Genomic DNA, 24,835 nt, shown 5'->3' with positions numbered 1-24,835 from the left:
AGATTATACCACATTGGAAATGATTGGAGGAACAGGAGCATAGACCTTGTGATTATACCACACAGATGATCTATAATCTAAATTTAATGACAGCAGATGGAAGCAATCCTGTTGTCCATATATGTTTGCTTTCAATTATTTCTACTCCACAAATGCTTTAATGACCACCTTTATAATTATATGAATTACCTCTTCAGGTCAAGGATTACTTCCTAGGTTATATTCACAAATGGAACTACTAAGGAGAGAAGAACTAATAATTATGACAAATTTTAACATCCTTCACGTTACATTTGATTGAAAACTAAAAAAAATTTCAATTTTAAAATTTGTTTTATTTTGAGGTCCATTAATTATTTACAGGTCTCAAATATTTTTGCAGGATTCTGAAAGATTCCTACTGGATAAAACCTCCTTGCTGTTATTATTTGGCACTATGGCTCCACATCCAACACAGAGCCTAAGACACAAGAAGGGCTTTATAATAATTTGCTAAATGACTTAAGAAAGGAAGTGGGGGCCAGGCATGCTGGCTCACGCCTGTAATCCCAGCATTTTGGGAGGCCAAGGCAGGAGGATCACCTGAGGTGAGGAGTTCGAGACGAGCCTGGCAAACATGGTGAAACTCTGTCTCTATACTAAAAATACAAAAATTAGCCTGGTGTGGTGGCAGGCACCTATAATCCCAGCTACTTGGGAGGCTAAGTCAGGAGAATCTCTTGAACCTGGGAGGTCGAGGTTACAGTGAGCCAAGATTGTGCCACTGCACTCCAGCCGGGCAACAGAGCAAGATTCCTTCTCAAAAAAAAAATTAATTAATTAAATAATAATAATAATATAAAAATTAGCCGGGCGTGGTAGTGTGCGCCTGTAATTCCAGCTACTCAGGAGGCTGAGGAAGGAGAATCGCTTGAACCTGGGAAGCGGAGGCTGCTATGAGCTGAGATCGTGCCACTGCATTCCAGCCTGAGCCACAGAGTGAGACTCCATCTCGGAAAAAAAAAAAGAAAAGGAAGGAAGGAAGTGGGGCCAGATGCAGTGGCTCACGCTTGTAATCCCTGCACTTTGGGAGGACAAGGTGGGCTGATCATCATAGGTCAAGGGTTTGAGACTAGCTTGGCCAACATGGTAAAACCACGTCTCTACTAAAAATACAAAAATTAGCCAGGCATGGTGGTGGGCGCCTATAATCCCAGCTACTCGGGAGGCTGAGGCAGGAGAATCACTTGAACCCAAGAGACAGAGGTTGCAGTGAGCCGAGATCGCGCCAATGCACTCCAGCCTGGGCGACAAGAACGGAACTCTGTCTCAAAAACAAAACAAAAAAAAAGGAAGTGGGTAGGTGAGTAAATGGGTGGAGAGAGAAGGAATGAAGGAATAAGTGAATGAACAAAACAAAGGAATAACTACTAAGTGGTCAAGTCACAGGCTGAACCAGTTCATGTAAGTCCTTCATCCTGGTCTTCCTTCAGTACCTGCCACAACCTCTGAAGAATTAAGTTACCTATGAAAAACTAAATAATTTATTTATAGCATTGAAAGTAAAACCAGAAACTTGCGAACTCCAAATAAATTTCTCTCAAAATGTACTTAGGCCAATTTTTCTATCTTCCAACTAAGGTAAAACACAAAGGCAGAGCTCAGACTATTTGGCTTGTTAATAAAGCTATCTTGCTTGGTAGCAACCTCAGCCAGATAAATCCCTCCAGTTTGTAACAATTTTCTTGGTTTGCTCCATCTTGCAAATATATATGAGTTCCTAGACATAATCTTTTTTTCTTTGCTTTATACATACTGCAAAACTACTCAAAAAAATTTTTTTTATTTTTGAGACGGAGTCTTGCTCTGTCACCCAGGCAGGAGTGCAGTGGCGCGATCACAGCTTACTGCAAGCTCTGCCTCCCAGGTTCACGCCATTCTCCTGCCTCAGCCTCCCGAGTAGCTGGGACTACAGGCGCCGCCACCACGTTCAGCTAATTTTTTGTATTTTTAGTAGAGACGGGGTTTCACTGTGTTAGCCAGGATGGTCTCAATCTCCTGACCTTGTGATACACCCGTCTCGGCCTCCCATAGTGCTGGGATTACAGGCGTTTGAGCCACTGTACCCGGCCAAAAACTACTCAATTTTAAGGCAAGTTGTTCACACTTCTTAAATCAAGATTCTTATAGCTAATTTCAAAAGAGACTCCCCAGCTACCAGGCAAAACTAAGACTGTAACAGATTTATCACTGCCTGTATTTACTAGAATTTAGTCAAACATAAAGGTTACTCATCAAATGATCACCTCATATTATTTTCAGTTAATTGAATTTTAAATTGAATCTGATGCCCTTGTATACTGAGATAACATAACAAAAAAAACTCATGCAATAAAAAATTACCACATCTGCAACAAGTATTCCATATCTCGGCCTATGATTAAATCAGCAACCTATCCTCTACGTGCCTCACGAGCTTCCCTAATATTAACCCTTTGTATAACCACAGTAAAAAATTATGAAAACCAGGAATGAATACTGGCACAATATTATAATTAACTACAGACATTATTAAAATTTCACCACTTTCCCCACTATTCTTTTTTTTTTTTTTTTTTAAAGAGACAGGGCCTTACTATGTTTTTTCTTTGTTTGTGTTTATTTGTTTTACGAGACAGGGTCTTGCTGTGTTTCCCAGGCTGGAGTATAGTGGCTATTCACACGCACTACCCCACTACTAATCAGCACGGGAGTTTTTACCTACTCCATTTCTGACCTGGGCCGGTTCACCCCTCCTGAGGTAACCTGGAAGTCCCCTGCTCCCAGAAGGTCACCAAATTGGTGCCAAACCTAATGCAGACATCCAATCAACACAGTGCATTACAGCCCAGAACTCCTGCGTTCAAGCTATCCGCCCAGCTCAGCCTCCTAAGGAGCTGGGACTACAGGCCCACTAACACCTTTCTTCTGTTCCAAGAACTTATCCAGAATTCCACATTGCATTTAGTTGTTATTTCTCCTTAGTCTCCACCAGTCTGTAACAGTTCAGTCTTTCTATCTTTCATGAACCTGACACTATTAAAGAGAACGGATGATTATTTTGTAGAATGTCCTTAAATTTGGGTTTGTCTGATATTTTCTCATGACTGGAATGATTATACATATCTGGCAAGAATATCACAGAAATAATGTTATATCCCCTTCAGTGAATCGTATCAAGGGGCTCCTGATGTCAACTGTCTTATTACAGGTGATACGAAATTTAGTGTTTGGTTATGGTGGTGTCTACTGGGTTTCTCCACTTCAATATTTTTTCCTTTGGACGTAATACAAATTTGAGGCTATGCAAAAACGCTGTTTCTCAAGTTTCTGCCCACCAACTTTGGCGTCCATCAAAAAAGTTTGTCTGTAACAATTATTATTAAAGATCAAGGCACCAGCTATGTTCATTGTTACTGAAGCTTCTAGAGCCTCTCGGTAGAAAAAGTCACAAAACACAGCACAAGGGGCAGGCATGGTGGCACATGCCTGTAGTATCAGTGCTGAGGCGGGAAGGATCACTTGAGGCCAGGAGTTTGATACCAGCCTAAGCAACACAGCATAATCCCATCTCTACAAAAAAATAAAAATTAAAAAATTAGCTGGGTGTGGTGGTGCACACCTACAGTCCCAGCTACTTGGGAGGCTGAAGCAGGATTGTTTGAGGTCAGGAGTTTGAGGTTACAGTCAGCTATGACTGAGACACTGCACTTCAGCCTGAGTGACAGGACAAGACCTTGTCTCTTAAATAATTTTTTTTTAATTAAAAATAAAATACAGTATATGTATCCATATTAACCCATACATAAACACACGTCTATATTTCTGCATGTATTTGTCAATATTAAACACCACAGAGTTTATACGTCTGATTCAAACCACACTCACACAGGATTTTAACGTTAGCCATTCATCTCTCTCTAATAATGAGAAACCCGAGTCTCATTGTCCACAATATACAGCCACACCTTGGTATGTGCAGGGGATTGGTTCCAGAACCACTCCCAGATACCAGAACCCACTGATGCTTAAGTCCCTGACATACGGTGTACTATTCACATATAACCTATGCATATCCTCCTACACACTTAAAAGCATCCCTACTTAGAATACCTAATACAACGTAAAGACTATGTAAACTTTACACTGCAGCGCTATACTGCACTGTTTACAGAGAATGACAAGCAACAAAAGTCCTCCTACACACTGAAAGCATCTCTAGATTACTTATAATACCTAATACCATGTAAGGTTATGTAAATAGTTGTTATACTGCACTGTTTAGAGAATGATAAGTTAGCTGGGCGCGGTGGCTCACGCCTGTAATCCCAGCACTTTGGGAGGCCGAGGCGGGCGGATCATGAGGTCAGGAGATCAAGATATCCTGGCTAAAATGGTGAAACCCCATCTCTACTAAAAATACAAAAAATTAGCCAGGCATGGTGGCAGGCACCTATAGTCCCAGCTACTTGGGAGGCTGACGCAGAAGAATGGCGTGAACCGGGGAGCTGGAGCTTGCAGTGAGCCGAGATTGCGCCACTGCACGCCAGCCTGGGCGACAGAGCAAGACTCCGTCTCAAAAAAAAAAAAAAAGAGAGAATGACAACTTTAAAAAGTCTGTTCATGTTAGTATATACACAATTTTTTCCCCAGATATTATCAATCCACAGTTGGCTGAATCCATAGATGTAGAATCCACAGATACAAAACGCTGTGTGTACTAATCTGTTCATGTAAAAAGTATACACACGAAGAAGTTTCACAACTACTAGCCCATACGCCTAACTAGCTTACAGAATTTATGTATGGTTCTTATCATTAGTATTATGATATCCAGTCAAGATACTATTTTCCAGTTATTTAGGTTCCTTGTTTTCTTCCCTATCCCCTTTCCATGTGATGATGTTATTCATTTGTAAGACAATTAGGTTATTTTGTTGTATTTTTGTATCCTATTTTGGAATCCATCCCTCATATTCTGTTTGGTTTTTGCTTACATGAGGGGTAGGTACAATTTCAAAAAGCTTAGCTGTCATCTCTAAGTTTTAAGAGGAAAAAGTTGGATTCAGGTAAGACTTTATGTTAGGGGAGAGGAGGTTTCCTCATCTTTGTTAAAAGTAGAAAAGATCTGGCAAGGAGTGGCAGCTCATGCCTGTAATCCCAGCACTTTGGGAGGCCGAGGCAGGTATATCACCTGAGGTCAGGAGTTCAAGACCAGCCTGGCCAATATGGTGAAGCCCTGTCTCTACTAAAAATACAAAATTAGGTGGGCCTGGTGGCGCAAGCCTGTAATCCCAGCCAGGAGGCTGAGGCAGGAAAATCACTTGAACCTGGGAGGCAGAGGTTACAGTGAGCCAAGATCGCGCCATTGCATTCCAGACTTGGCAACAAGAATGAAACTCCATCTCCAAAAACAAAACAAAACAAAACAAGAAAAACGGTAGAAGAGATTTGAACATGTCTGTATAAAAAGGAGAAAAGAAGTTTTTAAAAAGATTCCTGAGGAAGGCACATTCATGATGTTGAGAGTTGTAAAAAAAAAAAAAAAAAAAATAGTGGTTCTCAAGCTTTCAGATATGTCTGAATACTGGAGGGTTCCGGGCGGCTGGGCCTCACCACTATTGTTTCTCATTCAGCAGTTCTGCAGGGAGGTTTGAGACTACATTCCAACAGCTCCCTAGGTGAAATGTTAATGCTGTCTGTCCAGGGAAGATAATTTAAGAATGAATTGGGTACAGTGAAAGAAATCATATAGAAGTATTTATAAATTGATAAACTCAGGTACAAAGTTTGAAAAAATACATCAAAATATACAGAACATCACCTATCTGCTGACCAGAGAAACTTCATATTTGTTCATGGTTTTTCACTTTTTTCTTTACTTTTACTTCCCCATGAACACCTTATTTTCTTTTTTTTTGAGACGGAGTCTCGCTGTCACCCAGGCTGCAGTGCCATGGCATGATCTCGGCTCACTGCAAGCTCCACCTCCCGGGTTCATGCCATTCTCCTGCCTCAGCCTCCTGAGTAGCTGGGACTACAAGCACCCGCCACAATTTCCGGCTAATTTTTTGTATTTTTAGTAGAGACAGGGTTTCACTGTGTTAGCCAGGATGGTCTCAACTTCCTGACCTCGTGATCTGCCCGTCTCAGCCTCCCAAAGCGCTAGGATTACAGGCATGAGCCACCGCACTCAGCTGAACACCTTATTTTCTTACCACAAGCAGTTTATATTTTTAAAACAAATACTATTTTCAAAAACAGATTTCTACATTTGCTTTAACTATCATAGCTTTGTTCACAGTATTTCCTAACTAGTATGATTTTTGAACCTTTGAAGAGTAATGTTTATACCATTATATTTTGCAATTAAATACCACAGGCACAAGGTGAGCTATCAATGTGGGCTTATACATCTTGCATTAACCACTCTCCCAAACGTCCTTACTTAAACCTAAAAGATTTCAAGCTAACCATCACGATTGTCTATTTTGTACTGAGATTTTAAATTCCCATAACCCTTTTTAACACGGAGTCAACTTCCGGAAATCTTTTTTTTTTTTTTTTTGAGATGGAGTCTCGCTCTGTAGCCCAGGCTGGAGTGCAATGGCAAGATCTCAGAACACCGCAACCTCCGCCTCCCGGGTTCATGCGATTCTCCTGCCTCAACCTCCCAAGTAGCTGGGATTATAGGCGCGTGCCACCACAGCCAGCTAATCTTTTAGTTTTAGTAGAGACAGGGTTTCACCATGTTGGCCAGGCTGGTCTCGAACTCCTGACCTCATGTGATCTGCCCAACTCAGCCTCCCAAAGTGCTGGAATTACAGGCATAAGCTACTGCCCCTAGCCTCAGAAATCTTGTTTAAACATTATCAGAAGCACAAAGTTACATAAAGATATTCATAGTAGAGTTATACGCATAACGAAATAAGAGCGATGCAAATATATCCATCTCTGGAAAAATCGATATTCACAGCATATTCTTACAAGAAATTACATATAATAATACCTAAAACCCTTGTTTAACTTCAAAGTGTTCGCATTCAAAGTGCCCTTAGCCAGTTAAAAAACACAAACAATAGCAAATAATTATGCTGCATTGCGAAGTAACTCACTGTATGTGGTTAAAATGGACAATTTTTCTATTTTTCCCATGATACTCAACTTATACAACTTGTAACAGGTGGTGGGGAGTTTTTATTAGTAAGACATACAATTCATGTTTCTTACAATGATCTTCTTTTACCTTAGTTGTATTTGCTTCCGTTTTTGCAACTCTTGGTTTCTGAGTTCTTCCAAGCGTCTGAGTTCTTCTTGACGCCTCATTAGATCTATAAAATAATGACTGCACATTAATATTTTTAGTTTCCCTTTCCATATTTTTATACAAATAAGCACAGAAGTTCTCTACCACTGGCAATATATTGGTATATTACTCATTTTATAATAAATTATAAGCTGGGTAATTAATCAAATAAATATCCTTTCTGAGCATGTTTCTTCATGTATATATAAGAGTATTTAAGTTCATTCTTGGCCAGGTGTGGTGGCCCACGCCTATAATCCCAGTACCTTGGGAGGCCAAGGCAGGTGGATTACTCGAGGCCAGGAGTTCGAGACCAGCCTGGCCAACAAAGCAAAACCCCAACTCTACCAAAACTACAAAAATTAGCTGGGCATGGTGGCACGCACCTGTAGTCCCAGCTACTCAGGAGGCTGAGGCAGGAGAATCACTTGAACCCGGGAGGTAGAGGATGTAATGAGTCGAGATTGTGCCACTGCACTCCAGTCTGAATGACAGGGGAAGACTCCATCTCAAAAACGAGTTTATTCTTGTTGGGGGAAAAAAGCTTAATAAACTCATCTTGGCTGGGCACAGTGGCTCACACCTTTTAATCCCAACACTTTGGGAAGCCCAGGTGGGCAACAGAGTGAGATGACTCTACCTCAAAAAAAAAAAAAAAAAACAAATAAATAAATAAAAATTCATCTTTGGCCGGGCGCGGTGATTCAAGCCTGTAATCCCAGCACTTTGGGAGGCTGAGATGGGCGGATCACAAAGTCAGGAGATCAAGACCATCCTGGCTAACACGGCGAAACCCTGTCTCTACTAAAAAATACGAAAAAACTAGCCGGGCGTGGTGGCGGGTGCCTGTAGTCCCAGCTACTTGAGAGGCTGAGGCAGGAGAATGGCATAAACCCGGGAGGCGGAGCTTGCAGTGAGCCGAGATCCAGCCACTACACTACAGCCTGGGCAACAGAGCCAGACTCCGTCTCAAAAAAAAAAAAAAAAAAAAAATCATCTTTATGTCAATAAATTAAAATAGGTAGGCTGGCTTGTGCCTGTAATTTCAGCACTTTGGAAGGCCGAGGCAGGCGGATCACTTCGGCCAAGGAGTTCGAGACCAGCCTGAGTAACATGGTGAAACTCTGTCTACAAAAAATACAAAAATTAGGGCCAAGTGTGGTGCCTCACGACTGTAATCTCAACATTTTGGGAGGCCAAGGCAGGCGGATCACCTGAGGTTGGGAGTTCGAGACCAGCCTGGCCAACATGGCGAAACCCCATCTCTACTAAAAATACAAAAATTAGCTGGGTATGGAGGTGCACACCTGTAAGTCCAGCTACGTAGGAGGTTGAGACACAAGAATCACTTGAATATGGGAGGCGGAGGTTGCAGTGAGCCAAGATTGCGCCACTGCACTCCAGCCTGGGTTGCATAGTAGAACTGTCTCTAAAATAAAATACAGTAACAAATTGTAATTGTTTTCAGCAGCAAATGCAAAGCCCAAACACATGCCTTCACAGACACCGCAGAGAGCACTTGAGAACCAGACCAGAAAAACATGAATCATGACATAAAACCCAAGGAACCTCCCTCGCAACACAATTAGCATGAAATTCCTCCCTCACTACACCAATGTCTTATGAAGAAGAGGAGTGAGGAGAGAATTCTTCAAAGAAGAAAGCAAAGATAAATGCTGACAGAAACAAGACTTTTCAACAACAAAAAAGCATTTTCAACATCGCCAATCCCTGCCTTATCAAGAATAGGGGGGTTCCAGAGTAAGATAATGAGAAGTACATTTGTATTGCACATCTGAAAAGTAGTGTATAAACTTTCCACGTTAAAAATCTCCAAAGCTAAAAATCTTTGCCTGTCATTTTGTACAAAATTATGTATGTATCCATGCATATGTTTTAAAATAATAAAATGTTAAAATACTCTGGATGGCACAATTACTGGCTGCTTTTATTTTCCTTTTCTCTTTATATCTGAAATGTCTAAAGTGAACAAATTACCTCAATTGAATGTTTCTTAACAAATTCCTATACTCAAGAGTTGACACATAATACTACAGCTAAAGTTAATCTAAGGTACCAATAACCCAAACTTCATAACAACAGCAAGACACGCATCATAACCATAACAAGGTAAATACTGTTATCCCCATTTTACAGATTAAAAACAGACATTTATAAATTACGGAAAAAAAAAAAAGGATTCAGATAGGTTACAAAGTTGCCCCAGCTATTACATGATTCGACTGGGATGCCAGGCCAAACCTCTCCTTATTCCAAAGCTCTTTCAAACAAGTCTGCCAAACCTAGTTGATCAGACTCAACTGGAAAACTTAAAAACATGTATTTGGGGATGTTGCTAAGAAAAGTCTGTTTTGGTATATGAGACAGGGCCCAGGTAGTTCTCATAATAGGACCATAGAGAAAACACTTAATTTTTATCTTAAAAAATGTTAAACATGACTGCAATTATTTTGAATCTTTATAACGTAAGTTCTTAACGTTAAATGCTCATTAGAATTACTCAAATATCTGATAGGGTGCAGTGGCTCACATCTGTAATTCCAGCACTTTGGAAGGCTGAGGCAGGCGGATCACCTGAGGTCGAGAGTTCGAGGCCAGCCTGACCAACATGGAGAAATCCCATCTCTACTAAAAACACAAAAATCAGCTGCGCGTGGTGGTGCACGCCTGTAATCAGAGCTAGCCTCAAACTCCTGGGCTCAAGCCATCTTCCCACCTCAGTCTCCCAAATAGCCAGGACTGACAGGCTATGCAATTTAACAAAGCTGCTTTTAACCTCTCAGACCTTATTACCTTAACCGTTAACACTGGTATAGTTAGCTCAAAGGCTCCAACAATCAAATTCTCAAATAAGCACAATCACCTAATACTTAAAAGAACTATAAACTCAAAACTAGCATTTTATGCTTAATAAATTATATATTTTTTAAAGCTCCTAATACCCAAAGTTCCTAAAATTTCACTAAAGCTTATACATCTGTACATTGCCATGATCATATCTTTCTAGTGGAAAAAACTGTAAAAAGTACATAACTAGAGATATCTTTTTTTTTCTTTTTTTTCTGAGATGGAGTCTCGCTTTGTTGCCCGGGCTGAAGTGCAATGGCGAGGTCTCGGCTCACTGCAACCTCTGCCTACCGGGTTCAAGCAATTCTCCTGCCTCAGCCTCCCGAGTAGCTGGGACTACAGGCGCCCGCCACGGCACCCAGCTAATTTTTGTATTTTTAGTAGAGACGGGGTTTCACCATCTTAGCCAGGCTGGTCTTAAACTCGTAACCTTGTGATCCACCCGCCTCGGCCTCCCAAAGTGGGATTACAGGCGTGAGTCACAGTGCCTGGCCCAACTAGAGATGTCTTTATCTTTTGATCCAGGGAATTACACTCAGGAATTTTTCTTAATAAAATAAAACAAAGCCATCCACAGACATGAAGGCATCATCTACAGTATTACTTATTACTTACTAAACCCAATAACACTTTGAAATGCTTTCCTGGCTGGGCATGGTGGCTTATCAAAGTGGGAGGCTGCCTCGGCCTCTAAAAGTAATGCCAGCACTTTGGGAGGCCGAGGTGGGTAGATCACCTGAGGTCAGGAGTTTGAGACCAGCCTGGCCAACATGGAAAACACTGTCTCCACTAAAACTACAAAAATAAGCTGGGCATGGTGGCACACGCCTGTAGTCCCAGCTACTCAAGGAGGCTGAGGCAGAAGAATCGCTTGAACCTGGGAGGCACAGGTTGCAGTGAGCAGAGATTGCACCAACGCAATCCAGCCTGGTTGACAGAGCAAAACTGTCTCAAATTAATTAATTAATTAATTAAAATGCTGTCCTAACAAATTTAATGATAAAATTACATGAAATTATATGCTATAATTTCAATGTATCATAAATACAGGTACAGAACAAAGAAATTTAAACAAACTAAAATTTCGATTTGCTAGACTGTGAGAATGTTTTCTCAATTTAAAATTGCACAAGTCATGAAAACTGAATGTATAACTTCTGCTCTAACAATTCTATTTTCTAAAAATACCAGTCTTTTTTTTTTTTTTTTTTTTTTTCCAGTTTTTATTTTACCTCTGATCTGTCTGGATTTATGACACTGAATTTTCTTTTTTTTTTTTTGAGACGGAGTCTCTCTCTGTCACCCTGGCTGGAGTGCAGTGGCGTGATCTTGGCTCACTGCAAGCTCCACCTCCTGGGTTCAAGCAAGTCCCCTGCCTCAGCCTCCAGACTGCAGGCGCGTGCCACCAGGCCCAGCTAATTTTTTGTATTTTTAATACAGATGGGGTTTCACCATGTTAGCCAGGATGGTCTCGATCTCCTGACTGCATTAATATTCTTTAATCATAAACCTCATATGTATTTAAATCTTAATATCTCAAGTAGGTTCAGGCATGACTGTTCTGTTCTTCACCTGTCTAAAGTTTATCCTCTCTTGATTTCTTTAAGAAGGGCTCACATAAACATATTTGCTTTATTTTGTTTGTTTTGTTTTTATGGGGTTTTTTTGAGACGGAGTCTCATTCTGTCGCCAGGATGGATGCAGTGGTGCGATCTCTGCTCACTGCAACCTCTGACTCCCTGGTTCAAGCGATTATCCCGCCTCAGCTACCCAAGTAGCTCACACCTGTAATCCCAGCACTTTGGGAGGCTCAGGCGGGCAGATCACGAGGTCAGGAGTTCAAGATCAGCCTGACCAACATGGTGAAACACCGTCTCTACTACTAATACAAAAATTAGCCGAGTGTGGTGGAACACGACTGTAATCCCAGTTACTCAAGAGGTTGAGGCAGGAGAATCACTTGAAACACGGAGACAGAGGTTGCAGTAAGCAGACATTGCGCCACTGCACTCCAGCCTGGGCAACAGAGCGAGACTCTGTCTCTAAGCCTGGGCAACAGAGCGAGACTCCGTCTCTAAATAAATAAATAAACAAACAAACAAGCAGATAAATAAATAAATAAAGTTAAAAAAAAATGTAATGGAGCCAGGCACAGTGGCTCACACCTATAATCTTGACACTTTGGGAGGCTGAGACAGGCGGATCACTTGAGGCCAAGAGTTTGAGACCAGCCTGGCCAACATGGTGAACCCCGCCTCTACTAAAAACACAAAAATTAGCCGGGTATGGTGGCTCATGCCTGAGGGAGGAGAATCATTTGAACCTGGGAGCCGGAGGTTGTAGTGAGCTTAGACTGTGCCACTGAACACCAGCCTGGCAAACAGAGTGAGACTCCATCTCAAAGAAAAAAATTTTTTAATGTAATGGGAGTTGAATCTAGAAAGGACTAAATAATTATCAGTAAAGTATAAATGATACAACTATTATTATAAGGTACCGATGTGTTCAATAAGAATCAACATTTACAGCTCGGTGTGGTGGCTCACGCCTGTAATCCCAACACTTTGGGAGGCTGAGGATGGTGGATCACTTGAGGTCGGGAGTTCGAGACCAGCCTGATCAACATGGAGAAACCCTGTCTCTACTAAAAATACAAAATTAGCCAGGCATGTGCCAACATGCCTATAATCCCAGCTACTCAGGAGGCTAAGGCAGGAGAATCACTTGAACTTGGGAGGTGGAGGACGTAGTGAGCTGAGATCATGCCACTGCACTCCAGCCTGGGCAACAAGAGTGAAACACCATCTCAAAAAAAAAAAAAAACCAACATTTGCAAAAATTTTCTGATACATGCGTATATATTCTTTGCAGCACTGCTTTTAAAAACAAACTGAAAAGAGAAATTGTTACCAAAAGAGGATGAACCAAACTATACCCATATAAAAGAATATCATACGGCCATTAAAAATATAAGGCAGGTATTTACATATATATTCATGTAGAAAGTAAAAAAGGTACAGAAAAGGTAAACAGTCTTTTCTTTTTTTTTTGAGACAAGGACTCGTTCTATCACCCAGGCTGGAGTACGGTGGCATAATTACAGCTCACTACAGCCTCAAGCGATCCTCCCACCTAAGCCTTCCCAGGTAGCTGTAACTACAGACACATGCCACCAGGTCCGGCTAATTTTTGTACTTTTGGTAGAGATGAGGTCTCACTATGTTGCTGAGGTTAGTCTTGAACTGCTGGACTCAAGCAATCCTCCCACCTCAGCTTCCCAAAGTGCTAGAATTACAGGCATGAGACACTGCGCCCAGCCAGTTTGTTTTGTTGTTAAGATTTTTGGGTTTTTTGCTTACAAATACACAAAAACATCTAATGACATATGCAGAATTTTTTCATTAAAGGACACAAAAGAGACTTAAATACAGAAGAGTGATTCCTACAAAAAAGCAGAAGGTAGTGAACAGGGGGACAGTTTTTTGTATTGTGTGAGATTTCTCCTTCCATGATATGTCAAGATACATGTTTCTGCAGAACCACACAACTTATATTAATTACAGTCTCTCCTCAACCTGAATGCATCCTTAGAAATGCTGGATGAAGTATAAAATTGTAGGCCGGGTACCGTGCCTCACGCCTGTAATCCCAGTACTGTGGGAGGCCGAGGTGGGTAGATCACTTGAGGTCGGGAGTTCGAAACCAGCTTGACCAACATGGTGAAACCCCATCTCTACTAAAAATACAAAATTAGCCGGGCGTGGTGGCATGCATCTGTAATCCTAGCTACTTGGGAGGCTGAGGCAGGAGAATCGCTTAAACCCAGAAGGTAAGAGGTAGGTTACAGTGAGCTGAGGTTGCACCACTGCACTCCAGCTTGGGCAACAGAGAAAGAGTCTGTCTCAAAAAAAGGGAAAAAAAAAAAAAAAGAAATACAAAATTGTAGAACAAATGGGAGGAAGTTGTAACTTTTTAAATTTTAAACAAATTAAAACTGAAATTTACCAACTACAGACTTTTGATGAAATAAGTACAAGTACTTCGGCATAAGTGAACCCAGAAGCAGGGAGTAGGATGCAACAGGCAATATGATTTTCTAATATTATAAACTAAGATATTGTTAACAGGGGCTTTAAATGAACACACAATAAACAACAAAACTTAAACTCATGGGAAATAACTGCAAAATTACTCTACTTCAAACATCAAAATACCTTCAGGCAAAGTTTTCTAAGAGCTCAAGAAAAAACTGAAGTCTAAGGAAATGTTCTTTGCCATCAATATATCCTCCGTACCTCAGATGTGTCTCCCGTAACTGACATTAAAGATGTGCTAAATTAGTGAATGTTATACCATTGTTTGTCTGTAGCATCAACACAAATCTTTAGTACAGATGCTTCCATATCTAATCAACATTATTTCCTAACTAGGGCACGACTGTAGATAGGTGGGAAACAGAACGGGAGAGAAGCGCCTAGCAGGCTAAGAGAAAACAATTCACATTGAACAGAAGGGCTAGGGCAACCACAGAGCCCAGGAAATTTCCGTATGATTCTAATGTGTAATAAAATTTCAAAACCACTGGACTGGACAAACTTTAAGATCTCTTGGCCAGGCATGGTGGCTCATATCTGTAATCCCAGCACTATGGGAGGCCAAGGTGGGTAGATCACTTGAGGCTAGGATTTCAAGACCGGCTTGGTCAACATGGAGAAATCCCATCTCTACCAAAAATACAAAAAAAACTGGCCAGGCACGGTGGCTCATGCCTGCAATCTCAGCGCTTTGGGAGGCTGAGGCGGGCAGATCACCTGAGGTCACGAGTTCAAGAGAAGCCTTGAACTCGTGGACAACATGGTAAAACCCCATCTCTACTAAAAACACAAAAAATTAGCTGAGTGTGGAAGCACACACTTGTAATCCCAGCCACTTAGGAGGCTGAGGCAGGAGGATCGCTTGCACCCAGGAGGTGGGGTTGCAGTGAGCTAAGATCACACCAATGCATTCCAGCCTGGGCGACAAAAGTGAGACTCCATCTCAAATTCAAAAAAAGCAAAAAAAATTATCCGGGCGTGGTGGCACGTGACTGTAGTCCCAGATACTAGGGAAGCTGAGGCACAAGAATTGCTTCAACACGGGAGGCGGAGGTTGCAGTGTGCCAAGATCATGACACTGCACTCCAGGCTGGGCGACAGAGTGAGATTCTGTATCCAAAAAAAAAAAAAAAAAAAAAATCTCTCTACCAGCCCTAACAGCTAATGAATGATTCAGTACCTTTATCGCAAATAACAACTTGCAAATTTTCCACAAAATAAAAGACAGTTTATCTTGGAGTCAGTTATCCTGGAGTCTCGCTCTGTCGCCCAGGCCGGAGTACAGTGGCGTGATCTCGGCTCACTGCAACCTCCACCTCCTGGGTTCAAGTAATTCTCTGCCTCCCATGTAGCTTAGATCACAGGCACCCATCACCACATCCAGCTAATGACAGTTTACCTTTAAATCTACTATAAGATATAAATGAACTCAATTTTGTTAGAAGAGTGAACATACAGAACTACCAAGCTTAGGGTCCAAATTAAATCAAACTACCTGACTAGTTTCTACTGTTTGCTGGGCTCGATTTTGTTTTAACATATGTGGCATCAGCACAGTTACTCAATGACTTGATCATAACTGCTCAATAAACATTTACTGAATCGTGATGTATGAAATACTAGAACACACGTGCCAGGAAAAAAAAAAAACCTACACTTCATTCTAAAGTAAATGAGAATTTACCCAAAAGGATTTAGAGAAAAATCATCAAATTTTCACCTGCTAAAAAAAATAATGAATCTAGTATACAGAATGGTTTAAAGAAAGCCAAGATTAAATGGCAGAAATGTTCAGCAGGAATGCGGCTGCAGAAATTCAGGCAGGCAGCTGTGGTACCTTGATCTCTGCGGACAGTCAAGAGAAGGTAAATACAAAAAAATTAGACGGGCATTGTGGTGTGTGCCTGTAATCCCAGTTACTCAGAAGACTGAGGCAGGAGAATTGCTTGAACCCAGGAGGTGGAGGTTGCAGCGAGACGTTATCGTGCCATTGCACTCCAGTCTGAGCAACAGAGCAAGACTCCATCTCAAATATTCTTGCCAATTACTAACTTTTCCTAAATCCCCATATCCATCTGTACACATGAATCCTTTTCATCTCTACCAGATTATCCACCTGTACTCTTTCAAACATGTAATAATAATCTTAAATAGCCAGCATTTGTCCAAATTCTTCTTCTCATCAAACAAAAAATCCTGTATGTGCCATGTCTACCTACCAAAATTTGCCTGCTATGTTTCTGTTTGCCAAGAGAATCATGTATTTGGTACTGGCACAATTTAATATCCTCAAATTACCTCCAATAATACTACTTGCATAAGTAAAACTAACTTTTTAATTTTTTTTCTTTTTGAGACAGAGTTTCGCTCTTGTGGCCCAGGCTGAAGTACAATGATGTGATCTCAGCTCACTGAAACCTCCGCCTCCCAGGTTCAAGCGATTCTCCTGCCTCAGCCTCCCAACTAGCTGGGATTACAGGTGCGCACAACCACAACTGGCTAATTTTGTATTTTGAGTAGAGACAGGGTTTCTCTATGTTCATCAGGCTGGTCTCAAACTCTCGACCTCAGGTGATCCGCCCGCCTCAGCCTCCAAAGTGCTGGGATTACAGGCGTGAGCCACCGCGCCCAGCAAGTAAAACTAACTTTTAATAAGTTGTGTGTTTTTTTTAAGGGAAGTTATCTGGGAAAAGGGAGACTTTCACACCTAATATGTTAAGTTCCAACTTTATCTCTAAACTCCTAAATGGCACTTTACACAGTAGTACATGAACGGTACACACACTTAAGGGGAAAAAAAAAAATCACACCACATCTACATGAAAATCCATGCTTACCTTGCCTCATTAGCATTAATTGGTGTTCATGCCTAGCTGCTTCCATTTCTGCCTCCAGTTTCTCTTTGGCTTCTCTGATGTTTCTATCAACCTGTTCACGCTGCTGCTTTTCCATTTCATCAAGAGCCTTCCATCGAGATGCATACTCAAATTCAAATGTCCCAGGCTGAGCAAAACGTGGCGGTTGTTCTCTTTCCCTAAATTAACATTAAAACATACAGAAATGTATGCTTAAAAGGTAAAACAACAACAAATGAGAACAACAAGCACTTACAATGTCCAAGACACCGTGTGAGACACCGTGTCTACAAGAATTACCTCGTGACAATATTGTGATTACAGGCCTGAGTTTAAGAAACTGCCCAAGAATGTTCAACTAATAATGGAACAATGATTCAAACTTGCATAATCTGATGCTACAACCTGCATTATCCTATTACCTGCAAAATTTCTGCTTTTGGAGGTTTCATTTTCTGGTCTTCAGTCAATGAAATATTTTACAGGCCGGGCGCAGTGGCTCACGCCTGTAATCCCAGCACTTTGGGAGGCCAAGGCTGGCAGATCACGAAGTCACGTGACCGAGACCATCCTGGCTAACACGGTGAAACCCTGTCTCTACTAAAAATACAAAAAAATTAGCCAGGCGCGGTGGCGGGCGCCTGTAGTCCCAGCTACTTGGAAGGCTGAGGCAGGAGAATGGTGTGAACCCGGGAGGCGGAGTTTGCAGTGAGCAGAGATCGCGCCATTGCACTCCAGCCTGGGAGACAGTGAGACTCCATCTCAAGAAAAAAAAAAAAAAAGAAATACTTTACAAAGGAAAGTCTGGAACATATGAATTAACTGTCTGGATCAGGTGTTTTTACTAGTAAAACCAGCTAGATTTTATTGAGTGTTACGTGCCAATTAATTGGGTAGGCCCCCAAAATTAAGGCCTAACTTACTACAATTGTAGTTAATTATTTAATACTTCTTTCCCTTTAAAGACTATAAACTCAACTGACGACACCAAATGTGGCTGTTAAATGCCACTTCGGCCGGGCGCGGTGGCTCATGCCTGTAATCCCAGCACTTTGGGAGGCCGAGGCAGATAGACCACGAGGTCAGGAGATTTGAGACCATCCTAGCTAAAACAGTAAAACCCCGTCTCTACTAAACATACAAAAAAAATTAGCTGGGCATGGTGGGCGGGTGCCTGTAGTCCCAGCTACTCAGGAGGCTGAGGCAAGAGAACGGCGTGAACCCGGGAGGCGGAGCTTGCAGTGAGCCGAGATCGCACCACTGCACTCCAGCCTGGGTGACTGAGCAAGACTCCGTTTCAAAATAAATAAATAAATAAATAAATAAATAAATAAATAAATAAATAAATGCTGTGCCTCAAGTACCTAGAGTACAGCACATACATTTAATATACATTTCTTGAATAAATTAACAAATTACCAAATAAAGGGCTATGAATGTATTTGAAAGTCTTTATTTTTTTCATATATATATGTAAATATTTATTTTAGAGACATATAAAAAATATGACTGATCTCAAACTTCTGGCCTCAAGTAATCCTCATTCCTCAGCCTCCAAAAGTGTCAAAATTACAGGTGCAAGACACCACACCTGGTCCCCAATTTTTTTTTCACTTTTTTTTTTTTTGAGACAGAGTCTCATAGTATTGCCTGGGCTGGAGTGCAATGGTATAATCTCGGCTCACTGAAACCTCCGACTCCCAGGTTCAGGTGATTCTCCTGCCTCAATCTCCCAAGTAGCAGGGATTACAGGCACCTGCCACCATGCCTGGCTTAGTTTTTGAATTTTTTTAGTGAGACAGGGTTTCACATTATGTTGGCCAGGCTGGTCTTGAACTCCTGACGCTGTGATCTACCCATCTCAGCCTCCCAAAGTGCTGGGATTATAGGTGTGAGCCACCGTGCCCAGACTTAATTTCACTTTTACGAATTCTTGTTGGTGATGGTGTTGCTTTGGGTTTTTGTGAGACAGTGTCTTGCTCAGCTTCACAGGCTGGAGTGTAGTGGCACAATTAAGACTCACTGCCGAGACCGGGAATGGTAGCTCACGCTTGTAATCCCAGCACTTTCGGAGGCTGAGGTAGGCGGATCACAATGCCAGGAGTTCAAGACCAGCCTGGCCAACATGGCGAAATCCCATCTCTACTAAAATTACAAAAATTAGCTGGGCATGATGGCGGGCACCTGTAAATCCCAGCTACTTGCAAGGCTAAGGCAGGAGAATCGCTTGAAACCCAGGAGGCAGAGGTTGCAGTACGCTGAAACTGTGCCACTGCACTCCAGCCTGGGCAACAAGAGCAAGACTCCATCTTTAAAAAAAAAAAAAAGGCTCACTGCTGAATCAACCTCCCAGGCTCAACCAATCCTCCCACCTGAGGCTGCAGAGTACCTAGGACTACAGGGGTGTGCCAACATGACCAGCTAATTTTTTCATTTTTTGTAGAGATGAGGTACCACTATGTTGCCCAGGCTGGTCTCAAACTCCTGGAAGCAATGCTTCTGCCTCCCAAAGTGCTAGGACTACAGGTGGGAGCCACCACACCCAGTCAACTTTCAAGAAATTTTTGCAGAAAAGTCTTCAACTAGTCTCGCCTATAACAGCCTCTATTAAAAAGTACTGATGGGAAAACAATCCCCACTCCATGAATAAAAGCATAGATACCTTGCTACAAATGTCAATTTTATTTTATTTTGTTTTATTTTATTTTTTTTGAGACAGAGTCTTGCTCTGTCACCCAGGCTAGAGTGCAGTGGTCGGATCTCAGTTCACTGCAAGCTCCTCCTCTCGCGTTCACGCCATTCTCCTGCCTCAGTCTCCCGAGTAGCTGGGACTACAGGCACCCGCCACTTAGCCCGGCTAGTTTTTTGTATTTTTAGTAGAGATGGGGTTTCACCGTGTTAGCCAGGATGGTCTTGATATCCTGACCTCATGATCCGCCCGTCTCGGCCTCCCAAAGTGCTGGGATTACAGGCTTGAGCCACCGCGCCCGGTGTAAATTTTAACTTCTATTTTGGGGTAGGGAGGTGAGGAGGGGTGGGTATGACAAATCTGGGAGAGAGAGAGAGAGAAGGCTGTCACAGAGGGAAAGATGTAATAACAAGAGAGAGAAAGATATTCAGAAGCATATGAAGAAAAATCAAAGACAGCCATGATCCTAGGGACTCCATATCTGAAAAACCTACTTGGATTTTCTTCTTTTTAAAGCACCGACTAGAAAGTGCGAAAGAGTGGGAGGATCTACCAACCACAAATTTTTCTAAAAGAATTGTTTATTGGTCAAGCGGTTCCTAAGTCAAAGATTGACTATATTTTTAAATTATTTATTTTCTCCCACAGGAAAAAAAACACTGAAATAACATGCTTTTTTGAAGTTATAAGTGAATTTGAATCTTGGCTCTTATGCTTTGTGAGCATTTTCTTTTTCTTTTTTTTTTTTTTTGAAACATGTCGCCCAGGCTGGAATGCAATGGCATGATCTCAGCTCACTGAAACCTCCGCCTCCCGGGTTCAAGTGATTCTCCTGCTTCAGCCTCCCAAATAGCTGGGATTACAGGCTCCTGACACCATACCCAGCTAATTTTTTGTATTTTTAGTAGATATGGGGTTTCACCATGTTGGCCAGGCAGGACTCCAACTCCTGATCTCAGGTGACCCACCCGCTTTGGCCTCCCAAAGTGCAGGGATTACAGGCATGAGGCACTGCGCCAGGCCCTGTGAGCATTTTCTTCTGTGAATAAATCTTTAGTAAAAAAATTGGGAACAGAACTAGCTCTTTTTTTTTTTTTGAGAAAGTCTCGCTCCAGTCGCCCAGGCTGGAGTGCAGTGGCGCAATCTCGGCTCCACCTCCCGGATTCAAGCGATTCTCCTGCCTCAGCCTCCCAAATAGCTGGGATTACAGGTGCGTGCCACCGCGTCAGACTAATTTTTGTATTCTTAGTAGAGACAGGGTTTTACCATGTTGGCCAGGTTAGTCTCGAACTCCTGACCTCAGGTGATCCACCCACCTCGGCCTCCCAAAGTGCTGGGATTACAGGCGTGAGCCACTATACCCAGTCATAACTAGCTCTTATTAAGGTTAGCTAAGATCATTAACTATATAAACAAATGTTGTCTATAAAGTCTACTCTTGTAACAACCTTGTACTTCTAGTTCTCTAAATCCCAAATCCAAACGTATGCTTTATTTCAAATTTGCAATGGTGACCTATAACAAGGAAAAAGTTAAGTGAAGAGGAAATCACAGGAACCCTTTAAAAAATGGCATTGTGGCCAGGTGCAGTGCCTCACACCTGTAAATCCAACAGTTTGAGAGGCCAATGCGGGCAGATCACTTGAGCCCGGGAGTTCTAGACCACCCTGAGCAACATGACGAAACTCTGTCTTTACAAAAAAATTTAAAAATTAGATGGGCATGGTGGCCCACATCTGTAGTCCCAGCTACTTAGGGGGTACTGAGGTGGAAGAATCACTTGAGACCAGGAGGTAGAGGCTGCAGTGAGCCATGATCACACCACTACACTGCAGTCTGGGCAACAGGGCCAGACCCTGTCTCAAAAAAAAAAAGAGAGAAATCGCATTGTAAAGGATGTAAGAATAGATATTAATTAGGCTGGGTGTGGTGGCTCTCACCTGTAATCCCAGCACTTTGGGAGGCCGACGCGGGCGGATCACAAGGTCAGGAGTTCAAGACCAACCTGGCCAACACAGTGAAACTCTGTCTCTACTGAAAACACAAAAATTAGTTGAGCATGGTGGCGTGTGCCTGTAGTCTCAGCTACTTGAGAGGCTGAAGCAGGAGAATCACTTGAACCTGGGAGGCGGAGGTTGCAGTGAGCCTAGATCGCGCCACTGCACTCCAGCCTATGCAACAAGAGCGAAACTCCATCTCAAAAAAAAAAAAAAAAAAAAAAGCCAGGCGCGGTGGCTCATGCCTGTAATCCCAGCACTTTGGGAGGCCGAGGCGGGTGGATCACCTGAGGTCGGCAGTTCGAGACCAGCCTGACCAACATGGAGAAACCTCGTCTCTACTAAAAATACAAAATTAGCTGGGCGTGGTGGCGCATGCCTATAATCCCAGCTACTAGGGAGGCTGAGGCAGGAGAATTGCTTGAACCTGGGAGGCAGAGGTTGCAGTGAGCCAAGATCGTGCCATTGCACTCCAGCCTGGGCAACAAGAGTGAAACTCCGTCTCCAGAAGAAAAAGAATAGATATGAATTATAATCAATGCTAATGCTAATGCTTCCTCCCTGAAATACTCTCCTCCTTTGCTTCCAGGACACAGTCTGATGGCTCTTCCCGCCATTCCAATGAATGAATGAATGCTCCCTTCTCAGTCGTTATTGATTTGTTCTGATCTTCCAAATCTCTACACACTAGAGAACTCCAAAGGTTCAAGGTTTGGTGTTTTGACTTTAAAATATCATGTTCATAAATTCAGGCAGGATGGTTGCTCTAAATCCTAGGTATAAATCCAACTACCTGCTTGACTTACACTGCCAACACCTAGAACAGTGGCTAACACAAAGGCACTCCAAGTTTTATTTATGGAATAAATAAGTGGGCCGGGCGCAGTGGCTTACACCTGTAATCCCAGCACCTTGGGAGGCCAAGACAGGTGGATCACCTGAGGTCAGCAGTTCCGAGTCCAGCCTGGCCAACATAGTGAAACCCCATCTCTACTAAAAATACAAAAATTAGCTGGGTGTGGTGGCGCAGGCCTGTAATCCCAGCTACTCAGGAGGGTGAGGGACGAGAATCACTTGAACTTGGGAGGTGGAGGTTGAAGTAAGCTGAGACTGCACCACTGCACTCCAGCCTGGGTAACAAAGTGACACTCTCAAAAAATAAATAAGTAGGCCTTTGAGTCCCTATGCTTAGGCCTGTTCCCAGACTGTGGAGTGCTACTTTCATTTTCAATAAAACCCTTTATTCCTTCCTTGCTTTGTTTGGGCATTTTGTCCAATTCTTTGTTCAAGACGCCAAGAACTTGGACACTCTCCACTGTTAACATATTTTGGTGAGCCAGCCAGGAGGAAGTCAAGCAGGTTCACTACGACCGCTCAGGGAGACAGAACCCAGAAGCCTGGCATGTTGGCAAAAGGGTAAAGAAAGCTTTTATTTTTTTGAGACGGAGTCTCACTGTCATCCAGGCTGGAGTGTGGTGGCGCGATCTCGGCTCACCACAACCTCTGCCTCCTGGTTCAAGCAATTCTCCTGCCTCAGCCTCTTGAGTAGCTGGGATTACAGGTGCATGTCACCATGCCCGACTAATTTTTGTAATTTTAGTAGAGACAGTGTTTCACCACGTTGGTCAGGCTGGTCTCAAACTCCTGACCTTGTGATCCACCTGCCTTGGCCTCCCAAAGTGCTAGGATTACATATATGAGCCACCATGCCCAGCCCTAAGAAAGTGTTTTATGGTTTGAATCTTCTGGAAACATCAAAGAAAGTCACCGGGCATGGTGGCTCAGGCCTGCAATCCCAGCACTCTGGGAGGCCAAGGAAGGCGGATCACAAGGTCAGGAGATTGAGCCCATCCTGGCTAACATGGTGAAACTCCATCTCTACTAAAAATACAAAAAAACTAGCTGGGCATGGTGGCACACGCCTATACTCTCAGCTTCTTGGGATGCTGAGGCAGGAGAATCGCTTGAACCTGGGAGGCAGAGGCTGCAGTGAGCTGAGATCACGCCACTGCACTCCAGCCTGGAAAACAGAGTGAGACTCCATCTCAAAAAAAAGAAAGAAAGACTGTCCTTGCCATCCACACTACAACAAAACTTTGGGACCTTGAACTTTGGGTTCATGGTCTCACAAATGAAAAGGGTCCCTCCACACTTCTGGAACTGTGCACCCACTGGAACCCTTGAGAGACCATCAAGCTTCAGATGATCATGCAACAAAGGTTCCAGCCAGTTCCAGGCGAAGACACCACCCCTAGCCATCGAGAAGCTACCCTGCCTCCACTAGATGGAGCAGGGCGAGAGTTCTGTGATCCCCAATAGGTAGAGACTACAACCCATGTCAGCACGAAGCAGTTACAGAAAAAAAGACCATTGGTTCCTCTGCCTCCCATAAAGATTTATGAGGATCACAACTCTAAGTGGGGAGATGAGGCAAGAAAATAGAGTCCGGAAGCAGGGAACAGAAGGCCAATTCACAATTCAGCTATAACAGGAAATACCCTCTCCATAGGGCATACACCAAGTAAATGACTTTGTAACTTTACTTCATCCTCTTCATTTACATAGGGCATACCCCAAGTAGAGGGTATTTAAACTCACAAAAACTCTGTAACAGGGCCTTTGAGCCCCTATGCTCAGGCCCACACTGCAGAGTGTACTTTCATTTTCAATAAAACCCTTCATTCCTCCCCTGCAAAAAAATAAAATAAATAAGTAAGTGCCTGATTTTTAAAAATATAATGCGCTCTACAAAAGTGAAGTAATTGGAGGGGAAAGGGAGGTGGGACAGGCAGAGAACAGAACTGGAGGCAGTCCATCTAGGGAATGGGACTGTGAGGCCATACTTGTGAAACATTTGGACTGCTATTCTACAACTTTTATTTGGTGTGTTCGTTGCACAGCTATTTGAAATGTTTAATAAAGCTTTATAAACTTAAAAAGAATGCACTCACAGGCCGGGCGCGGTGGCTCAAGCCTGTAATCCCAGCACTTTGGGAGGCCGAGACGGG

The 24,835-nt window shown here is 42.6% G+C and overlaps 1 protein-coding gene across 5 annotated transcripts in view; it reads right to left on the bottom strand.

Moving 5' to 3' along the window:
* The window catches only part of PSPC1 (paraspeckle component 1), a 105,501-nt gene that overhangs the window by 59,992 nt on the left and 20,674 nt on the right, over nt 1-24,835 (bottom strand). For all 5 annotated transcript variants that reach the window (XR_012091720.1, XR_005236562.2, XR_005236564.2 and 2 more), the window contains exons 4-5: nt 17,124-17,320; nt 7,265-7,349 (exon numbers count right to left, since the gene is read on the bottom strand). Coding sequence is in view for 1 of the 5 variants with exons in the window: in XM_037986921.2 (XP_037842849.1) it covers nt 7,265-7,349; nt 17,124-17,320 (282 nt within the window). In the remaining 4 variants the exon portion in view is untranslated. The remainder of the gene's footprint in view (nt 1-7,264; nt 7,350-17,123; nt 17,321-24,835) is intronic.

This window comes from Chlorocebus sabaeus, chromosome 3 (genome assembly GCF_047675955.1).
Source record: "Chlorocebus sabaeus isolate Y175 chromosome 3, mChlSab1.0.hap1, whole genome shotgun sequence".
NCBI classification, from domain to species: Eukaryota; Metazoa; Chordata; class Mammalia; order Primates; family Cercopithecidae; genus Chlorocebus; species Chlorocebus sabaeus.
Note: the sequence above shows the minus strand (reverse complement) of the source record. Positions and strands in the feature narration are given on the sequence as shown.